This window comes from Rhinolophus ferrumequinum, chromosome 6 (genome assembly GCF_004115265.2).
Source record: "Rhinolophus ferrumequinum isolate MPI-CBG mRhiFer1 chromosome 6, mRhiFer1_v1.p, whole genome shotgun sequence".
NCBI classification, from domain to species: Eukaryota; Metazoa; Chordata; class Mammalia; order Chiroptera; family Rhinolophidae; genus Rhinolophus; species Rhinolophus ferrumequinum.
In genome coordinates, this window is record NC_046289.1 from 37,436,853 (window position 1) to 37,460,478 (window position 23,626).

Below are 23,626 nucleotides of genomic sequence, written 5' to 3' on the forward strand. Positions count from 1 at the left end.
TTCTTCTCCCCATAAGACTCCTCCATGAATGATCTCAGAGGGCACACCTACATCAAGAAGACAAGGAGGAGGGAGAAGAGGAGAAAGGAATGAAGAAGGAGGAGAAAAAAAAAGAGAAGAAAGACATTCATTCAACTTTAAAGTGAAACCACTGGCGGGCGTCCCATATAAACCCCATGCTTTATACATCAATTAAAAACACTTGGCACTCAATAAATTACGTCAGAGGATGTCACAATTACCAAGGTCAGTGGGCTGAAGGAGTCAATTGTTATTTTTATCCTTATTTAAAAAGGCATCCCTCCAACTGAACATCCCTAGAGAATGGTATCTCACATATGACCATGTCCAGATTTGCTTTCTGGTCCCAATTCTCCTTAGCTGAAACCCTGATCTAATCTCATTTTCAACAGCCCAATGCATTAAGAGAAACCACCAGTTGTAAAGGTTAAAAATATAATCTGGCAGTTAACAGTGATGCTTCTAAATTATATTCTCCACAGAAGCAAATATGTTTATTTTGCAGCCACACTATCTAAATCCAGAGCCTCTAGTAATGACCAAAGCAGCTGTGGCTGCTAGACTCCACCATGCCCCCGGGAGATAGTGAAGAACTCAGATGTGCAGAACCTAAGAAGAGCCCTCACCAGCAGACATGCCTTCCCTACATTCCTCTCTTACAGAGAGCTGAGTTACCTTTAACATAGGATTTATTTTATTTCATTTATAGGAATAAAATGTTTGGAAAGCATTTTCAGAGGATTCCCTTGGGTCCCAGTTTTCTGCCTTTTTAGTGTTATTCAATGATTACTGATGTTTAGAAGGATCAACAAGGCAAGCCTAAGCCATCAAAGGCAGATTCAAGTAGACTCCATATATTATATTTAGAAAAGCATAATCGTGAACTATGTATTTTTTTATCCTCTACAGATCTTAAAAATTCTTACAAGAAAAAAAACTGTAACTACATACGATGATGGATGTTAACTAGACTTACAGTGTTGATCATTCTGCAATGTATTCGCAAAATATCGAATCATTATGTTATACACCTGAAACGAATATAATGTTGTCTGTCAGTTATAACTCAGTGTAAAAAAAAAAAAAAAAAAGAAAATCCTCTATAGAAATTTCTGCTTACTCATCAGTTAACCGAAAACTTTCACGGTCCATAAGTATTCCACGCCTGAAATATTCTGGTTAATTAAAATCCTTACAATATAAAAATGAGGTTGTTAACTACTTGGCTAAATTTTCTTAACAAGCAGAAAATGCAGCATATTGTTAGTCTTTTTTTTATCCAGTTACTTCTGGTCTAGAAGAGACAAGAGTTCCAGCTGTTGAAATATTTTCTATCAGAAAAATAAAGGCTGTTTTCAATTTAATAATAGTCACCAGGTGTAGCTAATACATTTATAACAGAAAGCCAAAAATGTCAGCTCTTAGAGAAATCTCACTTTAGACAGATCTTCAGTAATAAATTGACTCATCAACCACCATCATTCCCCCAAAATCTCTGGGCTACCATCTCTGAACATTATTTCTCATTTTGAGAAAATATCTGCAATTTCTGGATCTTTTTTTTATTGAGAGCAGGTGCCCATAATACACCAGAAAGAAAATCAACAAGGCAAAAATAATCAGCCCAATACTCACCATAAGACAGTCTCTTATTATAATCCAATGAAAACTAAATGAACAAATTCATTAAGCCACTTTACAGAACCACAATTCACAAATCAAATGGATGGCAGAGCTTAGTCCCAAAGATTTGTGCACACACTGAGGAGCAGACCATTTCCCTTCTACTTGTTGGCAAGTTGTGAGGCGCCATATGTGCTCACAGAACCAGATTTGTGTGTGTTTTAATACTGAGAATACAGCTTCGAGGCTGCAGAGCCACCACCAAGAACAAGGACCTTAATTCAGAATAATTCTACCACCACACTGCTCTCCAAAGTGTACGTCACTTTTTTAATGTCACTACATTTCCCTTTTTATTTGTTATAAATTCCATGAATAACCTGAATTTTAGACATTTCATTATCTCTTATGGTTCCTGTAAGAGCTGGAGTGGGAATGAAGAAAGGAGATGAATATTCATTGGAGAATTCTACAAACTGAAGGCAGGATAGGAAAGTGGATGGGGGTGGGGCAGAGTAAAGAAAACCAGGGAAGAAAGACAGCTATATTCCTTTGCTGTACACAACTCTCTCCAGCAAAAGAAACAAGAGTTTAATGACAAGATCTCTGGTTCCTCGTGATAATGATTTTAAAAAAGAAATGAAAGGAAAAAATAAACTCAAGTTGGCTTCCAGAGTCTTGCTTCCCAGCTGTCTTGCTTCAAGTATATAACAAGCTGTATTCAACATGGTCTGATGGAGGGAAAAGGTCAACAAGCAAGTATGTTTGTAAGAACATGAAAAAAGAACACACCAAAATTGGCTAAACAGCAAACAACATATATACAGTACAAGCACAAAGCTCTCTAAAAATCAAAGCAAAGGACTTGGAAAGTAGAAGATGCAGAGCGAAAAAGCACACAGATCCAGCCAACACACAAACACAAAAGCCGGCTATGATAAGGATCAGGAAAAAATAATGGAAAGAATATTTATCTGCGACTACAGAGGGGAAGATAAGAAAGCAGAGCAACTAATTTTAAGTGAAAAATAAAGATTTATCACTGTCAAAACATGTTTGGACTTGTTGATCTTTCTAGGGAGATTTTTAATACACATTACGATCATCTATTTAAAGCTGAAATCCAAAATTACTGTCAGCTTCAGACCACATCTCTGTACTCATCCACTTTAACTCCCTTTCTTAAAGTTTAAAGGGAAAATTGAAAAAAAGTCACCACCATCTCATTTCAGGGCCAGTCACTTGGCAGTGAGCGCCCATCATGTTTAAGTGCTGACGAACTTTGCAATTTTCCTCAGAAGACAGATACAGGACAATACCTTTAGTAAGTTAATTAAAGAAATATAAATAAATTCCTATTTAAAAGTTAACAATCCATTCTTTAAAACTGGAGCAGGGAGCAAAGAAAGGGGCTAAGAAACCATCCATACAAGCATATTAGTATGCTTGTATTTCCAGGGCAGCATTTCTTCATCCATTCCATCAATATCATTGACTATCCCGCAAGCGCCCGGTCCTGCGAGAGGTGCTGGGACAGAGTGCTGGTGAGTGACACTGGGTCCTGGCCTGAAGGGGCTCCTAGAGAAAGGGACATTTACAAGGCACAGAGAGCTCATCAGAATTAATTGCTCCAGGCTGGAGTAAAAAGGAGGAGTCAGAAATGGCATCATGCTGGAAGTGATACCTGACTTAAATCCTAGAGGTGAGCAAGATCTAGCAGACACAGGGAATTTTGGTGCAAAAGCACAGATGAAGAAAAGGAAGGAAGTTCTATGAATGCGTAATGGGGGACCGGCCCGGATATAGGCCCCAGGGGCAAGAAAGTAAGTTATCTTGGGCTTAACTGGGTGATTCCTGTGTAGAATTTACTGTCCTTCAAAGTGTCCTTTCCTCTAAGTACCTAAGAAACTGATTTTCAGAAGCCATGCCCTTAGCACACAACCAGTCTTTCAATAACTAGATCTTTTAATAACCTTGTATTTCTCCTCCCACATATCCTGTTTGAACAGATAAGGACCTCAGAAATTACATGGCAATTCTTGATGCTGCGCCCCACCCCACCCCCCTAAAAAGCAGAATTTGTGTTAGAGAACCTATTAAAATATATCTGCTTGGATCAAGTTACTTGAAATGTTTTTCTAGCATTAATCAAATTCTTAAAATGAAGGTCAGTGGCTAATACTTTTAAAAAGCAGGACATGTACTATGTATCAAATAAAAGATAGAAAATGCTTTTGTACATGGACAATAACTAAAAGTGACTGTGCAAAAAATGAAAACAATATTAGCATTGGGAGTGATCTTTCTTCCTTCTTCCAAAATTTTCATTAATATTCTTTATGTACCATCTTTTTAGCAGACAGCTTTTTAAATTAATTCCATATTAGCTGAATATAAATGGTTTGCCTGAAAAAATTTCCATTTACAAATTTATCAGTGGAAGAAAGCTAAATGATTGGTGTTAATGATTAGTGCTAACATTTATAACTTACAAGAATCCGTGACATATAACTTAAAACTGGTTTAACCCTAGGACAAATTGGGGTGAAATTACTACACAAGCAAAATTGAAAAGTACATGATTTATTAACATGATGAGTATTCAAGTGGATTTAAAAAAATAATATTAGATCAGAGAAAAATTCACTTCAACGGAGCTTCAAGGGCCCGGAGAGCCCTTCTCCTGAGGGACTGGACTGCTATTGTCTGACTTTGATCTGAATGGAAGTAACAGGAAAAACAGGGGCAGGCATCCTCTGACCCTTTCCGTGGGCCTGAAAGAGAGGAACACAAAGGGAAGTGTAAGCAGGCAAAGCCACCAAGCAGTGAGGAGGGGATGGCTCCCAGCACGCTGTTCTCTACACTATTGTCCACCCCACGCCAGCCAGTCCAGTGGGGAAATCACCAGCATTTTCTATTGTTATCATCACAACTTCAGAACCTAAAGCCAAACACCAAGAGTTACCCCCTTCATATCATTATCCAAAGTTATTACTGACAATGATGGAAGAATTTATAGGTTTTGAGAAGTAGAATATGAATTCTAGAATATGAGACCGGGATTCAAATTCCTGAATTTCAAAATCCTTTATTAACCATGCAGGCTCATAGGAGTCACTCAAACCTCCCAGCCCTTACGCTTCCCCAATTCTCACATCTTCTGAGGCCTGCCGAAATCCAGCACCAGGCACATGACAGGGGCTTGGGCCCTGCCAGCCTGTCACACTGTGAAAAGGACCCCAAGTTCTTACTGCCTCCTATAGTCAGTAAATTGTCCAGGAGCCAGGAGAACGCAGTGAGGGGAAAGGCCCTCTGCTCAGACCCCTTCACGACCTACAAAAGGAGAAGCAACTCGACACAGCTGCTCCTGCAGAAGAGCTTCAGAGGAAAACCAGGTTCTTCTCTTCCCGGGTGGTCCCCTTGGAGCTAAAGAAGCCTGTAGGCTTGCCACCGTGGCTAAACTCGGCACAATCGAGGAGCCGTTTGATTTCTTATACAACACGGAGTCTGTATGCTTAATTACCTGGAAAAGGATTTCCAACTAATCAACCCAAATCATGAGCTTTGACAGTCATGGGAGGAGTGGGGAGTGGGAAGATGGACACCCAGTTATTAAGGTGACGTGGATTTGTGTCTTTTCTCTCCCATCAGGGGAAGAAGTGAGTTGTGGTTTTCTTTCTAAATATTTAAAACAGTAGTAGAAGGGCAGACAACTAAAGGCAGTAATTCAATTGAAGGGCATTCTAGTGTGTGTAAACTACTCAAGTTTCACCCTTGTGTAGTTTATTACATTATCAGAACCTCCTGATTGAATTACTTCCTTGCAGCTCTTCCAAGTCTCTGCTTTTCCTCCATGTAACATCTAATATTGCTTATCAAGATGCTATATTTGTCCTTTGGTATCCTGCCATCTGATATCTTAGGACGCCAGTGTATTAAGAATGTTTTTTTCAGAAACTCTGGGTCATATGCACCTTACCACATGTGTAAGAGACAAGGCTTCACTGCCGCCACAGGAAGGCTGAAACTGTACAGCATAAGCTACGCCAGCTTCCAGAAGGGTCTAAGGCAACAGTTCCCTCAAAGCCTTCAAGTTGGCATCTGGTCTACATTAACACTTAGAATAAACAAATACAAGGCACTTTTTTCTTTCCTGGCCTATGCTTTGTGGATTAGCTGAACTAGTGCCACTGCTGGAACAAGTTGTATTAAGTACTGTTCGTGAGTTGATGAACAGAGGCTGTGACGGTTTTTTCCCTTAATCAATATGAACAGGAAGATCCAGGAACAGGAGAGGAGAAATCAACATGCAGTGACATTAGCATCCAGGCAAAGACACACCTTTACTTGAGAGGACAAGTGCTTGAAGCTCCCTTTTCAAGCTATCAACAAAATACAAATGCTAGCCTCAATTATCACCAACAGTGGCACATGAAAAAAGAAAAGCAAAAGATTTCAGGGGTGCATGCCACAGCTAAGGAGATTAGAGAGCTGTTCTCACGAAGGAAGAGTAAGTCGATGAATTGGCTTCAAAACCAGAGAAATAAAGTTTGAATTATTTTGGATTATAGAAGTAGGTCTTCCTTGATGCATTAATTTAAATGTAATATATTCAAGTAAATAAGAAGGCAGATGTGAGGAGAATTCATGTTTTTATTCCCTAGAGTTCATATGTTTAACTTTTTGAAAATACATCAGAAACACAATACATAAGTGGGCAAAGTGCGTACCGTGTTTCCCCGAATATAAGACCTAGACAGAAAACCAGCTCTAATGCGTCTTTTGTAGCAAAAATTAATGTAAGACCCGGTCTTATTTTACTATAAGACCGGCTCTTATATAACATTATATAATGTTAATTTTTGCTCCAAAAGATGCGTTAGAGCTGATTGTCCGGCTAGGTCTTATTTTCGGGGAAACACGGTATGTAGGTAATTTCCCCCAAAAAAGTTCATGTAAGTTGTAAACATTAGGAAAAAAGAATTTAACCTGACTGGTAACTTCATTAAATGAGTGACGGTTTCTGTCACTGTTTAAATGGAGTACCCAGTATGGAAAAGATTTGGTTAAAAAATAAGGTTTAAAACTGCACACATACAGTTGAGGCAGGATTTACAAACAAAGGTATTGGAGTCAGAAAGGCCTGGGTTCAAATCACAGCTCTGTCACATAACAGTCCAGCGATCCTGGACAAGTTTCTCAACCACCATGCACGACTCAAGTTCCTCATCTATAAAATGGTGAGTGTTGACACCCACCTCCCTTGGCCAGACCCCAGGAGGCCATGCATGAGCAGTGCTTTGCATAAGACCTGCCTAGGAATAAGCACTCAGTGCGGGGTACCAAGCCACCATCTCTGTGCACCTCCCCAAAGAGAGAAAGAACCCAGCCACTAAGTAGCAAGTTTTGACAAAATTTCTTCATTTTTGCAGCAGGGGGGAAAAAAGAGAGAAAGCTCAGATCCCAATGCTCCCTCTTTAACAATGATTTTAAACTACAGGCTTCTGACCAGGGAACTCCACTTCAACTGAACAGGGGCAGAGGGCACAGAGGTTGAGAGGGGAGCAATGGGCGAGCAAACAGGACAGCAAGCAGAGACCCCGTACCTACTGCAAACGTTGTAGGAACAGAAATATGCTCTCCTGGCAACAGGATCAGTACACCACCAGAGGGCGGTTCTATGGGTCATCCCCGTCCCACCTGTCCCCACACTTCTGCTGCTGGCACAGCTGACCCAGACACAGCCAAGACCCTGGGCTGCAATAACAGTCTGAAAGAAGAGCGCCCAGTTATTCCTCCCCAAGGGTGATTCACGGATGGTTTGCACACAGCCTCCTTGGAGGCTGGGGAAGGAGGGTGGCGGGGCTGCAGGTCCTCTCTGCCCATGGACAATACACGCAGGACACGGCCACTCGGGTGTTCAGGGAAAGCGAGGCATCAGAGGACAACTGGCTGAGTGCCTAAAGCTTCTTTGATCCCTGATTGCTCTGCTGGATGAGGTTTACCCCCCCCAGCCCCCACCCCCGCCCCAGAAAAAAAACGTACTGGTTCCAGCACAAGTTTCCAAAACACGTACTGAGTGAAAAGAACGATGGCTTTATCCCACCATCACCACCTCTCAGGGGAGGGCTAGAGCCATCCTGAGCCACTGTGAAGGGAGACAAAGGTGAGGGGAAATGAATGACAAAAGAGAAAAGGCGGCCCGGTTAGAGATTTCAAACAAGATAAGTCCTGAAGATTAGTTAACTCACCAACTCAGAGAGCTGAAACTGTGCCTGCTACCTCCATATGGAATAACCAATATAAATGAGCCTTTCATCCTGTCATTTCATCACCCAACTGCAGTGTTAAAACATTCTTCTGGTCCATGCATCAGCCTGTACTGCAAGATGCTAGTAGAGATTACCTCCCCTACGCAACTCTCTGTTGGTTCTATTATTTCATGTCAGGTGGTCTTTATAGGTCTGAAAATCTGTGTCATGCATTAGCTGTTCTGGGTTAAAGCCGCTTACGTTTGAGTCTACCAGAAGCATGGTTGTCAGCTAAGCTAGGCATTCCTCAACTGCCGTGCTCTCAATGAATTTCAGGAGATAATACTGATTACAGAGATTAACAAACGCAAAGAGACTCAGAGATGAGTTATACATGGTAAAGTTATTCTACAAACACTTTTGTTAGTTAAGATTTTCAGACCATATACTACTTAAGGTTTGGAATAACTCTTCTAAAAGGCTAAAATTGTGCTTATTAAAATAATCAATAACTGGAGGGAAACAAAAAACAACTCAACTAAAACTCAATGAATTATTTTGTATTAGTCTGTCAGCTCTGAACTGAACTACATGCAACTGTAGTGTTGTGGTGTCTGAGTTACCTATTGTTGTATAACAAATCACCCCCGAACACAGTGGCTTAAAACAACTGGCACTCACAATTCCAACAGAACATGTTGGAAACAGCTCATCTCTGCTCCACGTGGTGTGGACTGGGCAGCCTGATGGGCCCAAGGATCCAAGATGGCTTCACTCACAGGTCTGCTGCTTTAGCTGGGTGGCTGGGACTCCTCTCCTTCGCAATCTCTCACCCACCAGACCCACTCTCTCCAGCAGGGTAGTCAAACTTCTTTATATGGCACCTGCTTTGTAAGAGGGTGTTATGGCCTGTATTTATGTGTTGTTGTCCTAACCCCCAGTAGCTCAGAATGTGCCTGTATTTGGGGACAGGGTCTTAAAGATGTAATGAACGTTAAACTAGGTCCTATGGGTGGGCCCTAACCCAATGTAATTGGTGTCCTTATAAAAGGAATGACCACCAGGGATGGGCACACAGAGAAAAATCCATCTGAGAACATAGCAAGAGACAGCCATCTGCAAGCCAAGGAAAGAGGCTTCAGGAGAAACCAAATGTGCTGACACCTTGATCTTGGACTTTTAGGCCCCAGACTTATGAGAAAATTAATTTCTGTTCTTTAAGCAACCCGGTCTCTGGTATTTTATTATGGCAGTTGTAGGAAACTAATACAGAAGACAAAAATGAAAGCGACAACACCCCTTTAGGCAACATCCAAAAGTCAAAGTTTTACTTCCATTACACACTGGTCAAAGCAAATCACAAAACTAGCCCAGATTCGAGAGGAAGGGATTCACCTCCTGATGGGAGGCCCAGCATGCACACATGCTAGCCGTATTTGAAGACAACAGGCGAAGAAGTCAAAACCCTGAGTTCTATGATCTCCACTGGCTGTAAGACCAACTGGGAAAGCTGCGTAATGTCCACCTCAGTAACATGGCCTTTAGGTACAATCCTTTCATTAGATGGTTTAAAGGGTCATACAACTGAAAACTTAGTAAGTGAAAATAGTTCAAATATATGAAAACTGTTGAGAAGCATAAAATGCTAACAAACACAGTACAGTTATCTGTACACTATTGCCACTCTCCTGCATACCTTATATGTATATAGCTACTGAAGAAAAATACAGATTCCATTCTGACTTCTATCCAAGAGCGTGCAATAACAAAAGCACCCCAACTACAATGCAATCTCATGCACTACAGCAAAGATCCAGTCTGCACAAAGGCATATTCCTTTGTGTCTATAATCTTTGGGCAGAAAGGGCCTTTCGTCAAGGTAATCAATCAATCAAGTGCTCCAGAAAACCTTAATTGCATACCCATCACAAGTTCCATGTTTTATAACCATGTAGCAGGAAGCACGAGAGGCAAGGTACACACGGAAAAGGAGGGACCTCTGAGTTTCCTTGGCGGTGTTTCCTAATAGCAAACAACCCTTTTAGACCAATAGTCTAGAAGCCAAACACGCAACTGCCTGCTTTGGTTGGATTCTGTTAGACTAGCATTAATTAGAATGGAAGTACAAAGCTTGAAATAATGATTCTTATCCAGCATGAGCAAAAAAAGCAAGGAACAAACAGAGTTAAGTGTTTGAGAGTGCAAAGCATTATGTGGCTGGCTGGAAATAAAACCTCAATAGAGAGTGACTTGCAGTAGTCTTAAAACCTGCTACTGAAAATACCCCTGATGCATATTTATGAAGTTTGTCATCGAAGAGGTTTATATTCCCTAGTATTTCCAACCATCATTAACAAGCACTAATGACCACAGCCTCTCAGCACCACCGTGGTGGACTGCAATGCAGCTCAGAGCAGCTGGTGGAATCGGAACAGATGGCTTGCTTCCCTTCCAGGCAGAACTTTCTGCAGGTGACAAAATGACTGTTAGGTGACTGAGAAAAAGAAAAACAAAGGTTGACACTGGAGTATCTGATGTCAGTAAAATATGTGGTTCGTATTGCAGGGATCCTTTAACTTGGGCTCTTAAGGTTAGGAGGACTGTTCAGCAAGCCGCATCTGTGCTACAGAATGTGTTCCTTTCAAATCAAGGAACATTCACTGAGCCCCCGAGACACCTTTGTGCCGAGTGGGGTGCCGGAGTGTGCCATAGAAATCCATTCCTTCAAGACACTAGGTGAGTACCTACTATGCACCTGAAAAGGCGTGCCTCACATTCTCAGGGGGGTGGAAGTCAGGGTCTGTGTCCTCAAGGGGCAGATTTCAAAGGAAAGCCCAGATAGTTTCAATGAACTCTAGTGGAACGCAATTACCACTCCAGGCAGGCACGTGGCAAGCGCACAGCCGACTGAACCCTGTTTGTGTCTAGGAATGTTTAATATTATGTCCTTATATTTATTTACAGTTCTATTTTTCCTTTGGCAAATTGTGTATATAGTTTGCCTCCTTAACTAATGGAATAGTGGGAATCCTTTGACTGTAAGAGCAGAACCCACTTAGAGTGGCTTAAACAGAAGAAAAGTAAATAAAAATTGAAAAAGTAGGCACTCTCAGAGGACACAGGACTATTTTCTCAGAAAAGCTTTTCATGATTATTCTGTCTGCAAGGGCCTCCCGATACCTTATGTCTAGCACTTTACCCCGCCAGTCCCCCACTCCTGCCCACCCAACCACTCTCTTCCCACTTACCCTGCTTTATCTTCCTCTGAGATTAAATGTCGTATCTACCTGTTTGCAGGCTCCTTTGCCACTGCCGATGGGGCAGGATCACTGTCTATCTCACTTGCTGCTGTATGCGGCCCAGTGCCTCGGGCAGTGCTGGCCCTCGTTCAGTATCTTTGAGTCACTGGATGGATGAATGAATGAATGAATGAATGGCTGATCATACAGAACTCTGGGAAGGGGATGCAACAACGCCCCACGAGAGACAGGAACCAGAAACTGGAACCAAGACAGCTGCCTGCTGGCTCACACTCGGTTCCCTCTTTGCATGTCTCCCCGGCTCCAGCCTCAATTTCTCCCTCCAGTTCCTGCTGCATCCCTCTGCTTTCTCCACTCCCATTTCAGAGCTGAAAACCCCGCTACAGTCTCCCATGCTCTTAGGGTAAAAACCAAAATCCTCCCAATAACTTATAGGCCCACCATGACTTGTTCCCTTCATCCTCATCTCTCACATTATTTCATTCAACCACTCTTTTCTAGCCCCATGGGGCTTTTCTCTGATCCTCCAAGGAGCATTTGGAGCACTCACCTCTGGGTCTTAGAAAACGGAGTCTCTGCTTCCTGGAGCACTCTTTCCCTGTCACCCCCATAGGCCACCGCTTCTCATCCTGGCGTGGGTTAGATGACACTGCGAATGGGTGCGCCACAGCGGCACGTGCTCTGGAGTGCTTCCTGTCTCCCTCACTGGACTGCAGGCTCCGCAGACAGGACCACCCCTGTCTTGCTCACCACTACATCCGTTCGTGCTGAGCACAGCATCTGACACGCAGTAGATGCTCAAATGGTTGTCCAATAAGCAAAATGCTCTGCATATCAGTAATGGCTGTTCACGAAGGGGCTGCGACAAGAGTAAGACAATAGCAGTTCACGAGGCAGGGACCATGTCTGCCTTGCCTAGCTGTATCCCTGCACCTAGAAGAGTAGATACCCAATAAATATTTGCTGAATGAATGAATTCCTGGCTTGCCTCCACCCCTTTCTCTCCCACTTAACAAAACATATCAGAATGCAAATGGGTTAAAAAAAAGTGACACTATTAAAGGGGCATCTCTGAAGCATTTGTAAGATCCACACTTTAGTACTTGTCATAAACTACTGGCCACCTACCTCAAAACTGACCATCACATATGAGGTAGTTGAGACAGGGGTTGAGAATAGCTGATTTAGACAAAACTAAGAAATATGAAGCACTTTCTGCTCTTGTTATTTTCTTTTCCAGAAGACGGTGACAATAAGCCCAATAAGGACTAGTAACAGAATCATTCTTACCCTCACTTTTCTTTTTATGAAATAGATTCTGCACACCCAGGAGAAACCTTTAATTAAATTGAAAGATGTTAAAAATACCTTTTCAGTTATTTTTCTCCCCTACCAATGAAGTTCATCAAGATGCTGTGGTCTCCGTTCAAAAGCCAACCTACAGCCCCCCATGCTTACTTTAGGGAGGCCACTGCTGAGCCCCGCAAAGCAGATACAAACCCAGTGTCCCAATGTGACAGTATCAGTCTCCCTCAAATATAGCAACTGGCATGGAGTTAGGTTTTTTTGGTCTTATCTGTGTACGTGTTTTATCTTTTGCATAAAATATGTTTGGTCAAGTTGCTGGGACGTGAATCAACCTAGTTTTATTTTTGTTTACACAAAACATTCCCAAATATTGATCCCATGATGAAATACAGCCAAAAATGAAAAGTCCTAATGAAGGCTTCAGTCTCGGTGTGTTAAAGAGAGAAACAAATAAATCTGAGAAAGCCAGACGAGAAACCGCACAGACAGCCACATACCCCAAACGAGGCTAAAGTTAGCAAAGGAATATATAGCAACCCAATGCCAGTGACACCATGACCCGTAATGGCCTACAGAATTAGACGCTCCATCCACACCAGCAGATCTGAGCTCTTCAGATCACCCCACACGTGAAGTGATGCTGAGTGACAGTAAAGATTTTGTTAAAAAAAAAAAAAAAGGTTCAAAAGCCTTTTAGTCAAAGGACACTAGTGTTTGATGTCTCTGGGCCCAAATTAGAGAGGAGGAGGAGAAAAGGAAAAGTGTTAGGGTATATTTTAAGGTTTCTTATTACTACCAAGGGGAGGCGTAGCCAAGGCAAAGTGCCAACATTAAAACGAAAACAGCATACAGAAATCAGGAGCTGCTTATTTAAAAAGTAAAGACCATAAACTCTTCAAGCAACAGTCCTCTTTGTCTTTTCGGATAGAATACTGTACCATCCACATGGGAAAAGGCAGGTACTGCCTCACCTTTAAATAATTTAGCCTTTTGTAGACATTGGTTAGTTTCCACTAAAATACTTCATCTTAAGTCATTATTTACAAGCCTTCATTTGTAGAGGTTTTTAACTGTGTGTGTGTGTGTGTGTGTGTGTGTGTGTACCTACATGCACGTGCTAAGGATCCCTTTGGCAGTCTGGTAAAGTCTCCTGAGCCGTTCTAGGAAAAATGTTGTTAAATGCATACAATGAAATACGAAGCATTATATAAGTAAAATCAATTATACTTAGTTATCAAGATAGTTTTAAATTGAGATACAATAGTATATATACTTCTGTATTAATGCATTAAATAACAAATCTAGCAGCAAGTCTATTTGCTGCCTATACTCATAATTGAGTGAAATGCTAAATTTCAATTTGAGTATAGAAAAAATAGAGATGCAATTTTTTCCCTCATCCAAGTTTAAGGACTCCCTAGACTGCATCTGTGGACCCTAGGTTTAAAACCATTTGTTAAAAGAGTCAACATAAATACATTTTGTGAAGCATCAAACAAAAAATAAAGCCTTGCAAAATGCATTATCCATTGAATTGTGAGGTTAGGGGAACTTAGAGTAAGCAATATCTTTCCAAAAACCATGATGGGTCACTAGTCAGCAAGAGAACTGCATGAATCAAACTGAACCCACAAAGAGATTCAGCTCCCCTCATGCAAGTAACAAAAAACCCTAAGCTTTGAGGAACTGACAGCAGGTTGGAATCTGTCCTCAAGTGTGGAAACAGTGACCTGGCAGTGTAGTGATCTGATCCAGCTCAACTATGAACTTGAAAAAAAAAAATCTCCTTCTTTCCTGGAACCTCAGCTTCTTCATCAGTAAAATAAAAGGGCTGAACATGTACCATGACTTATTAGGCTCCTGCCAGCTCTAAAATTCTATTATGAGGTTATCTCCTCCTATGCTGGCTATTTCAGCCTATTTAGCTTAATCTCAACACATCATTGCCTTTCTTAAACTTGGAACAAAATTGTACCAAGTTTGAATGCCCTCATGTACAACCTAACACCAATAAGCCAAATATACGTATACCATCACAACTTTAAAAAAAAAGCCTGTTTTGCACATTTCTACTTCATAAAAAGCAATCATAGCATTGGTCTTTTCTACTATTTAAACAAACGTCCCATTCAAATTCTAGCATCATCACCTCAAGAATATACAAAATCAACACAAGCTGGGCTATCTACAACATGTGAACTATACATTCTTCACTTCACAGCCAGTGAACACTAACTACTACAGGGTATACACCAGGGAGGCCCTTGACTACCTAATCTAATCATATTTCATTATTGCTAAAGAAACAAGGACAGACTGAGGGACGAAGCCAAAGTAACAAAGCCAGTCTGCGAGCAAGTAGGAATTCAATCCAGATCTAACTGTACTTACATGCTCTCCACAGTACATGAACTACCTCTCAAATCCTGACACACTTCCCCAACTTTAACAGTTTAGCCAGGTTTAAAATAAATAGCAAAAAGACCTGACAGACCATTTTCTCTACCTTCAATTATGTAATGGGCACAATAAAGAACTGCGGCTATGATACATTCACCAGGTGGAGTCATGAAATAATTAAATTCTACTTACCTGCCAAGAAAGTGATGCCCTTACTAAAATCAACACATGAGAAAACATAGAAGTATTTGTATATGGATATAAACATATTCATATATAGCTCCTCCCATATACATGTATAGACATACATATACATACACATATACATATATAGTTCCTCAGTCTGCTCTCCAGGATTCCTCAGTAAATTTTATTATGAAGAGAGCAAAAAATGACAGTCACACAAGTTTTTTTTTAAGCACTGTATTTTTTAAGCAAAAGCTTCTCTCAATATCAATATTGAGCACTTTTACATCTCCAGATTAATTTTATCAATAAGAAAATCTAGGAACTCTCCATTTACCGATATTTATGTCCTAGATGATCAAACATGCAAATTTGATAGTAATTTTTACTTATTATTGTTTTAAGAGGGAGGGCACTGTCTCAACTCCTAAAGGTGGGATATGACTTAATAGGGTCCTTTAAAGTCTACCTACCTTCTCACTATTTCCCCGGGATCTTCAATGTGGTCAATATTGCTAGTCAAAAAACCTACTCTCAAAAAAAAAGGAGGAGGAAAAGAAAGACCACAATTCTTCTAAAGTATTCAAAAACCAGACTAGCATCTTAGCATTCTGGTCTCAACTCACATTTCACTTCCTCAGAGAAACCTGCCCTGATCTCCTAGCTAAAGAAAGCAATACCTGCCTAGAGCAGATTCCCTAAGTTAACCCACTTCTGTTGAGAAGTTGGGAACACCTGAAATTGTTTTATTATTCATTTGTTTACATGTTCCTTTCTGTTTAAGCCTGCCACTCCACAACAAGGAGCAAAGGAGCTATAATTAAAGCTCCTTTGTTCCTTGTAGGCTGGATCCTCAATGCCTACACAGCGCAGGCACATAGTAGGTGCGCACATAACTGTGGCGTGTCTGGCCCAAAATATTAAGTAAGTAGCAACTATGTCATACTCAGGGTCTCCTGGAAAAGCACTAGTAAAGGACAGAGCACATGCAATTGGCTATGCATTTCCTTAGCCTACAGTAAAGTAAGGCTACGGTACTAGGACAATACAGGGTATAAATCCTTTTGGGGGCTTTGAAATGTCCTGCACTTCCAGCTATGAATACAAAACCTCCCCTTGCCCACTCATACATTGCTTTTCTGAAACATCTCAATAATGATGTCCTCAAAAGGAAATCACGAAATAAAGTTCTGGCATAAGTTAATCTTTCCCGTCAAGTTCACAATGTTAAACATACTTTGAAGCCAGTCACACAAACAAACCCAAACTCCACAAAATTAGGTTGAGCTGAGGTTACATAAGACAAACTAAACTGTGTCTTTTCTTCCTGTCATCCCGCCCTCCTTCCAGTGAACCCTGACATGTCTAAGTGCAATCAGATGCAGGTAAGAAAAAACGCTTATCTACACACCGCTTCAAAATAGTGAGATTTCCAATAATATTCCACTTAAAACTGTAGCAACAAAGTGAGAAAGACTAGACAACTTTGAGCTGTACTGTGTCTGGAGGCTTCTCTTAAAAATTCTTCTCTCTGAAATGATTTTTAAGTTGGCACTTACTTCAAGGTGTTCGGTTATCAAGACACGATTTTCAGAGTTCCTTGAGTTTTTCTGTACCCATGACTCCTCGTGTGTGTGCTAAGCCTACTTATCAGCACCCATCATGTTCTGAATACAGGTCTTTCAACAGAGAAGGTCAAAAGCGCAGGTTCCCGGGAATGATACATCCAAAGAAAATAATAATCCTTTCTCCTCCAGTACTAAACCCAAGTTGCTCCTTCTCCCGGGTTTCCTGTACTTTCCCCTCTCCATTCCGCTCCCCTTTCACTGCCCACTTTATCCTGCTTTAATCTGGCGGAGCCTTTCTCCCGGCTTATTAAGGGTAAACAATAGAAATGTCACAAGGAAACTCAGGAAGTAGATGAAGTCTCTAATTGCTGCCGTTTAACGATCGTAGATAATTACTATCTTCAAAATGTGGTTTTTTACCAGCGGAGAGGGAGCCGAGGCGGGCGAGGCTGGCGAGCTCTGCGAGGCCGCGCGACCCGGGGTGGAGGAACAGAGGGGATGCAGCCCCGCGCCGCCGCGTCCCTGCCCCCTCCCGGACGCTGCTGGCGGGGAGAGCCGAGGGCCGGCCCGCCCGCCCAGGTCATAGACAGTTCACTGCCCGCGGGCTGCGGCTGCCGGCCGCAGTCACCATAACAATATGCAAAGCGCTGCCCGCGGACGCCCACCGCGCAGAACCCACTGGCCCCCGCAGCGGCCGAGCGGGCAGCGCGGCGCTCGGAGTTCCAGGGCCCCGGGCCCACCGTCAACCGACACAGAGGGCCCCGGGGGCTGGGCCTCTCGGGCCTCTCAGCTTCGCCTAGCGGGGGGTCTCCGCCGACACTGCGAGGTGCCTGCGACGGGGGCGCCTCAGCCGCGGTCCCTACCGACCCTCCCCGGCCTGGGACGCGCAGGGAAGTCGAGCCCTCGCCCCCGCGGTACTGCCAAGGGCTGTCCCCGAGCACTGTGTCCCGCCGGGCGCGGGGTCGCCCCCGTCCCCGCCCGCCACCTCTCCCGGGCCGGCCCCGCTCCTTCACTTCCTCCGCCGCCGTCCTTCGGGAGGATAGCGCATCCCGGCACCCGCCTCAGCGCCCCGAACGTGCTGATGGGGGGCAGCCCGCCCCCGCCCAGCTTTCCGAGCCGCTCCAGCTGCCCCAGGCGCCCGGGCGGTCCCTGGAGAGCGCCGGAGCCATCCCGCTGGCCCCGCTCCGGGATGCCGGCGCGCGGCGGCCACCCAGCCCGGAGCGCTCGCCGCCTGCCCGCAAGCTCCCTGAGGTCGGGGATGCGCGGACTCACCCCAATACCACCAGCTCCCCGTATTTCACCGGCTCCTTATTGGGGGCGCAGTGCTCCTCCTGGCCGGGGGAAAACATGGAGCCCCGCTCGGCCGCCGCCGCCTCCGCCGCGATCCCCGCCGAGTCCGCGCCGCCGCTACAATCCCATCCCGAGAAGGGGGTGAGCGCGCCGGGAAAGGGCACGGCGGCGAAGGGGGCGCGGGGCGGCCAGTCCCGCGGCTGCTCCGTCGTGGCTGTGCAGCTGCCCCGCCGGGGCTCCCCGGAGCTCCGCACGCCGCGGCCGCCCGGAGCCAGAATAGGCAACAAATGGGACCGGGCAGTAGGGAACCTGCCCGCGCTGAGTGCCGCCGCCGCCGCCGCCGCCACCGCCGCGGAAGCCCCGCGGGAGGGAGGGAGCGAGCGACGGAGGGAGGGGCGGGGGCAGCGGGCGGGGGAGGAGCGGGGGCAGGACAGCGGAGACGCCCCGCCGCGCGCGGGCAGGTGGGAGCCGCCCCGCCCTCCGCAAAGAGCCCTGCAATCCCGGGCCGGCCCGGCGCCCCCTCCCCCGGCGGGGGGGCCTCCCGCGCCCACTCCCCGCTTTCCTCCGCTGGGCCCCGAGGTGGATCGGCCCCCATGTTATGTAAACATAGAGTAAAAGGGAAAGGAAGTTCTTAAAGGAGCAGCTCTATTTTTTTCCCCCCTGGTTTCCTTCCCTAAACTTACAGCACTGGGTCCTCAGCCCTCGCCGCCAAGTTCTCCAGCCACGGAAGGCTGTGCAGGATCCCGGAAGCGCAACGGTCAAGGTTCCCAAGTGTAGCCTAGTTTTCCCAGGTTTAGTTAGATGTAAATAAAGGACTTCCTCTCGGAGTATAAGAGCATTTGTTTTCCCGGTGTCACTGTGTAGCGGCATACATCTGAAGGTGTGGCACACACGCACCTGGGTGCCTCCAATTCCAACACCAAGTCCTCCAGAGCTTGAAGACCTCTAGAAATTTGGAGGGCTTTGCCAACTGGTGCTGCATGAGAGGGACTTTTGAAGGCACTTGGAGCACCCCGCCGTTTTACAGGGTGTAGCTACCCGGTTTGTCGTCAGATTTCCACATGGTTTCAAAAACAAAGGGAAAAACAATTTTTTTTGACATCCATACTCAATCCACTTTTCCCATAGCTTCTCTCCATCCTTAAGGAATTTAAGGGGCAATTACCAGGGTGAACTTTTTTAGTGAATACAGATATTCCTTTATTACCATAATTTAGTCAATGCACTATGTTTGCTTTTCATACTTTTCTAAATGGTTACTACTATGGCTTTAAAATATTTTAGAATATAATACATTTTACTGACTGATGTTTTCATCATGCAGGATTTTATTGTTACCATTTATTAAGCACTCATAACATGCTAGAAACTCTACATATTATTGCCAGTCACTGCCTCTTAAGACTATTAAATATTTAAAGAAATAAATACTGCAAAAGCTACCCCAAGTATTAACAGTGACTGGTTGGTTGGCTATGACCCCAAGAAAGGGCTAGAAAGAAAACAGTTCCATCTGTAACCCTCCATCCAGCGTTCAGCACCCTTTGTCTAACATTCTCTGACAGGTTATTACTGTAGTGACAGGCTGCTTCTGGAAATTTTACTTCACTTACATAGTAACTGCTTTTTTAAATTGAGGCTTTAGGGATAAATTATTCCAAACTAAAGTAACATTGAGCCCAAAACAAAACAAAACTTTAAACAATAAACTTATTTCCACTAAGGGTAGAAATTCTATCCTTCAACTGAATACAGCTATTCTGCACACTTTACCTATTCTCTGTCGTTTTTACACATATTCTGTTATAGCTTTAATCAACAATGCTTCACTGAGGAGTTGTATTCTTTCTCATGACTAATGTCTTGCTGTGAATTTGTGTGTGAATTTCTGCTTCGTTAATGTCATCCTCCTCTATTCTACACTCCTACTTACCATATAGAGGTGTGGCTAGCAAAGATCTATCAGAATCATGCCACAGTTATGCAGCCCCCCATTATTATAGTACCTGGCTCTGTCTGTCATTCTAACTTCTCTAGGCTTGTTCTGTTGCTGCTACTGCTCTTCAGGCTACAATTACTTCCTCCCTCCTTCTCTCTTGGCATGCTGTGCTTTTGTGCATTGCATTACACTGTTCTGGCTCCATTTCCTCCTTGCTGTGTTCTGCATCTGCTCTTAGGAGGATGGAAACAAATATTTATTAACCTCCTACTAAGTTCCAAACACTAGGCTGAGAGTTTCCCATAGGATGTCCCAGTCTTTGATGGCCCTGCATTCTAGCTATCTGCCCATGGCGCCTACGACTTCCAGAAGGGCATCTCTCTTTCTACTCTCCCAGCCTGCTTAAAACACTTAATCAGGTCTGTCTTTATCAGTTACTTACAGGAAGTGCTGCTTTGAATGAGTTTTTGTATCAGTGGAGGCTTTTTATCCTAGGCATTTTAGGGCTTGCAGACCAGTTTCATAAATCACGTTGAGACCCGAAAGCCTAAGGAATGCATACAGGGGCCAGGAATGGCAATCCAAAGGGTAAATGGGCTGAGTGAGGACTGTGGCAAATTCGTGAGCCTGTACCACCTTAAAGGGGCATCTGTTACTCATCTCCAGCTGATTGTCGCCATGTAACAATATCAGCTCCCTGTTCCTAAATTTAATTTAAAATTTAAAAGCCCGGAATCCTGATTTTTATGCCAAATCTCTCGATATTTTAACTGTTGTCAACTCATTCAAGTTTTGGGAGTTTTGTTGTTGTTGTTGTTGTTTTTAAAAAACAGCATAGGACCACCAAAACCATGTCTATTTTCTAAATTGGGCCCAAGATCTCCAAATTTGCCTTCTCTGATTTCAAGGAAACATATATGAGTGAAGGTAAAAGAACACATCTCATGCGAGATTAAATGGCAAGGCTGGGTGGGGAGCAGAGTGGTGGGACATAACCTTGATTTTCTCAGAGTTCCTGGCTTGTGTCCTTACAGAAGCCAGCTTGTATCTTTCTCTGCCCATCCCTTATTAGTGAGTTCTGCTCACAACTTAAGCTAATTAGAACATTACCCCCACCACCCCTAGCTTATATTAGGAATCTGATTGTAGCATGAATTTATCTCTTCTCGAATGTAATTGTTTTAGTTAGTAGCTCCAGGCTGGTGGGACAATCTGGCTGTGCCATCTGCCAACCCACTGAAAGCCAGAGTGGGTTTGGCCAACCTGGCTGCCAAGGCAGACCCTCCCCTCCCCTCCCTGCTTGCCATTCCATTTCTGTTTCCCCTAAACCACTCTCCTGAAAAGAATGACCCACCCACAGCACCCCAGAGGGAGTTGATGCTATTTCTTGGATGACCAGAGGCCGTATGTTTACTACACAAATAAATAATGTAAAGCTTTCTCTTGATTTCTCAGCCTGTTATGTCTACTTCCTTTAAGTTACAATCACAAGATTTTCTGAAAAAGTTTATGTTTATCTTGACCATACCTTAAATAAAATCAATCAAATACCTTCTAGTATTTCCAGAATTCAGTCTAATTTTTGGTCACCCTATATTCTACCTTTTGATTGTGTTTGCAAAAACTAAAGAGTAAGAGACACTTTCAGAAATATATGTTTGGACAAACCGATCACCTTTTTCATGAAACCTAATCACATTTCACTTTTAAATTACACTGTTTTTTTCTGATTGGGAGAGTAATATGAGTTCCTTATCAAAGTTTGGAAAACATGAACAAAAAAATTTTTTAAGTCTTATTTTAAATATCTCTAGTCTCATTACCCAGAAACAACCCTATATAACATTGTTGTATATTTCCTTTGTCTTTTTTGTTAATTTTTTTACATAGTGGTAATAATACTGTATATAATCATTCTTTACAGTTTGTTATCCTGCCCTTTTTCACTTAATATTATATTGTGAGCAGTTTTCTCTTGTCAGTGAAACTTCATAAACATTTTTGTTTCAGCATATGCATCAAAGTGTATTAACCATTCCCTTCTTATGGAATGTTTGGAAGATTTCTAATTTTTGGTCTTCTAAATAATAAACATATTTACATTTGTTATTATTGCATGAGAACAGATTCCTACAAGTAACATTATTACATCAAAGGGTATAAATATTTTTAAGACCCTTTGATGCGTATTTCCAAAGCATTTTTCAAAACATTTGTGCCTGCCAATTTATACTATAACTAGCAGTAAATGAGAGAGTCTGCCTCAGGGAACTCTCACAAGCATTTTTAAATCTTTACTAATTTGACAGGTGGTAATTTTTTATTTGCATTTCTTTGATTGCTATTGTGAGGTGCACTCACTTTTTTTTTTAATTGTGGTAAAAGACACATAACATGAAATCTACCCTCAACAAATTTTTAAGAGTACAGTAGAGTATTGTTAATTCTAACCATAATATTGTACAGCAGATCTCTGGAACTTTTTCTTTTTATATGACTGAAATTTTATACCCATTAAACAGTAAGTCCCCACTTCTCCCTTTTCCCAGGCCCCAGCAGCCACCATTGCACATTCTACTTCCATGAGTTTGACTACTTTAGATACATCATATAAATGGAATCATGCAGTATTTGTTCTGTTTAGCAAATGTCCTCAAGTTTTTTCCATATTGTAGAATATGAAAGGATTTCCTTCTTTTTATGGCTTAATATTTCGTTGCATATATATGCCACGTCTTTCACCCAACGCTAAGCTTTGTTAATTTTTTCTATTCTTCTTCTATTTTGTATTTTGTTTATTTCTGCTCTAATCTTTACTTCCTTCCTTCTGCTAACTTTGGATTTTGTTCTTCTTTTTCTAGGACCTTGAGATGTAGAGTTAGGTTATTTATTTGAGATCCAACATCTTTCTTTAATGTAGGAATTTATCACTACAAAGTTGCCTCTTAGTACTGCTTTTACTGCATCCCATACATTTTGGTATGTTGTATTTTCATTTGTCTCAATATATTTCCTAATTTCCTTTTTGATTTCTTCTTTGATCCATTGATAGTCAATTTTCTAATTTTTCTTGCTATTCATTCAATTGTGATCAGGAAGATACTCGGTATGATTTCAGTCTTCTTTAAAGTTGTTAAGACTTGTTTTGTGACCTAACATGATCTATCCTGAAGAATGTTCTGTGTGCACTAGAGTAGGGTGTGTATTCTAATGCTGTTGGGTAGATACAATCACGTTTTTTGACAGTCAAACGTTGTGTCATATTGAGCTTGTGATCAATAAAATCTCAGGGTTTTATCAGATGAACTACTTTTAAGCAGGGTCCATTTCATGAGGAACTGTACAATTGAATCATTGAATCTAAGTGAACCAGTAAATATTTATTCTTGTTATATTTCCAATTTGTAAAGTTTGAACAATTCAATGAGTTCTTTTATTTCTCGTGTTTCTCATTTTTTTAAAAGAGGATTTTATTATTTTAATAGGTATTATAAACAGATGGTAAGCAATTCAAATAATGCAAAAAAGTGAAACTTCTCTCAATCCAACTTTCATTCTGCAGTTCTTCTCCCTCGTGGAAACCACTGTAATGAATTTTTTGTGTATCTTTCCAATGCTATTCTCTGTGTATGTTTGTGTAAATAATCCTTAAGAAAATACAGAGAAATGGCAACACACTATATACACTATTCTATATTTAGCTTTTTTTCACTTAACAAGGAGACCAGGAAAAGCCTCTTCAAGAAGGCCTTTCAGCAGATGACTGAATGATAAGACAGA

At 42.5% G+C, this 23,626-nt stretch overlaps 1 protein-coding gene across 1 annotated transcript in view; it reads right to left on the reverse strand.

Annotated features, from left to right (window-relative positions):
* The window catches only part of PELI2 (pellino E3 ubiquitin protein ligase family member 2), a 154,730-nt gene extending 136,502 nt beyond the window's left edge, over positions 1-18,228 (reverse strand). Inside the window, exon 1 of the mRNA XM_033108938.1 lies at positions 17,890-18,228. Coding sequence (XP_032964829.1) covers positions 17,890-17,966 — 77 coding nt within the window. The 5' untranslated portion in view covers positions 17,967-18,228. The remainder of the gene's footprint in view (positions 1-17,889) is intronic.
* Between the last annotated feature and the right edge of the window lie 5,398 nt (positions 18,229-23,626).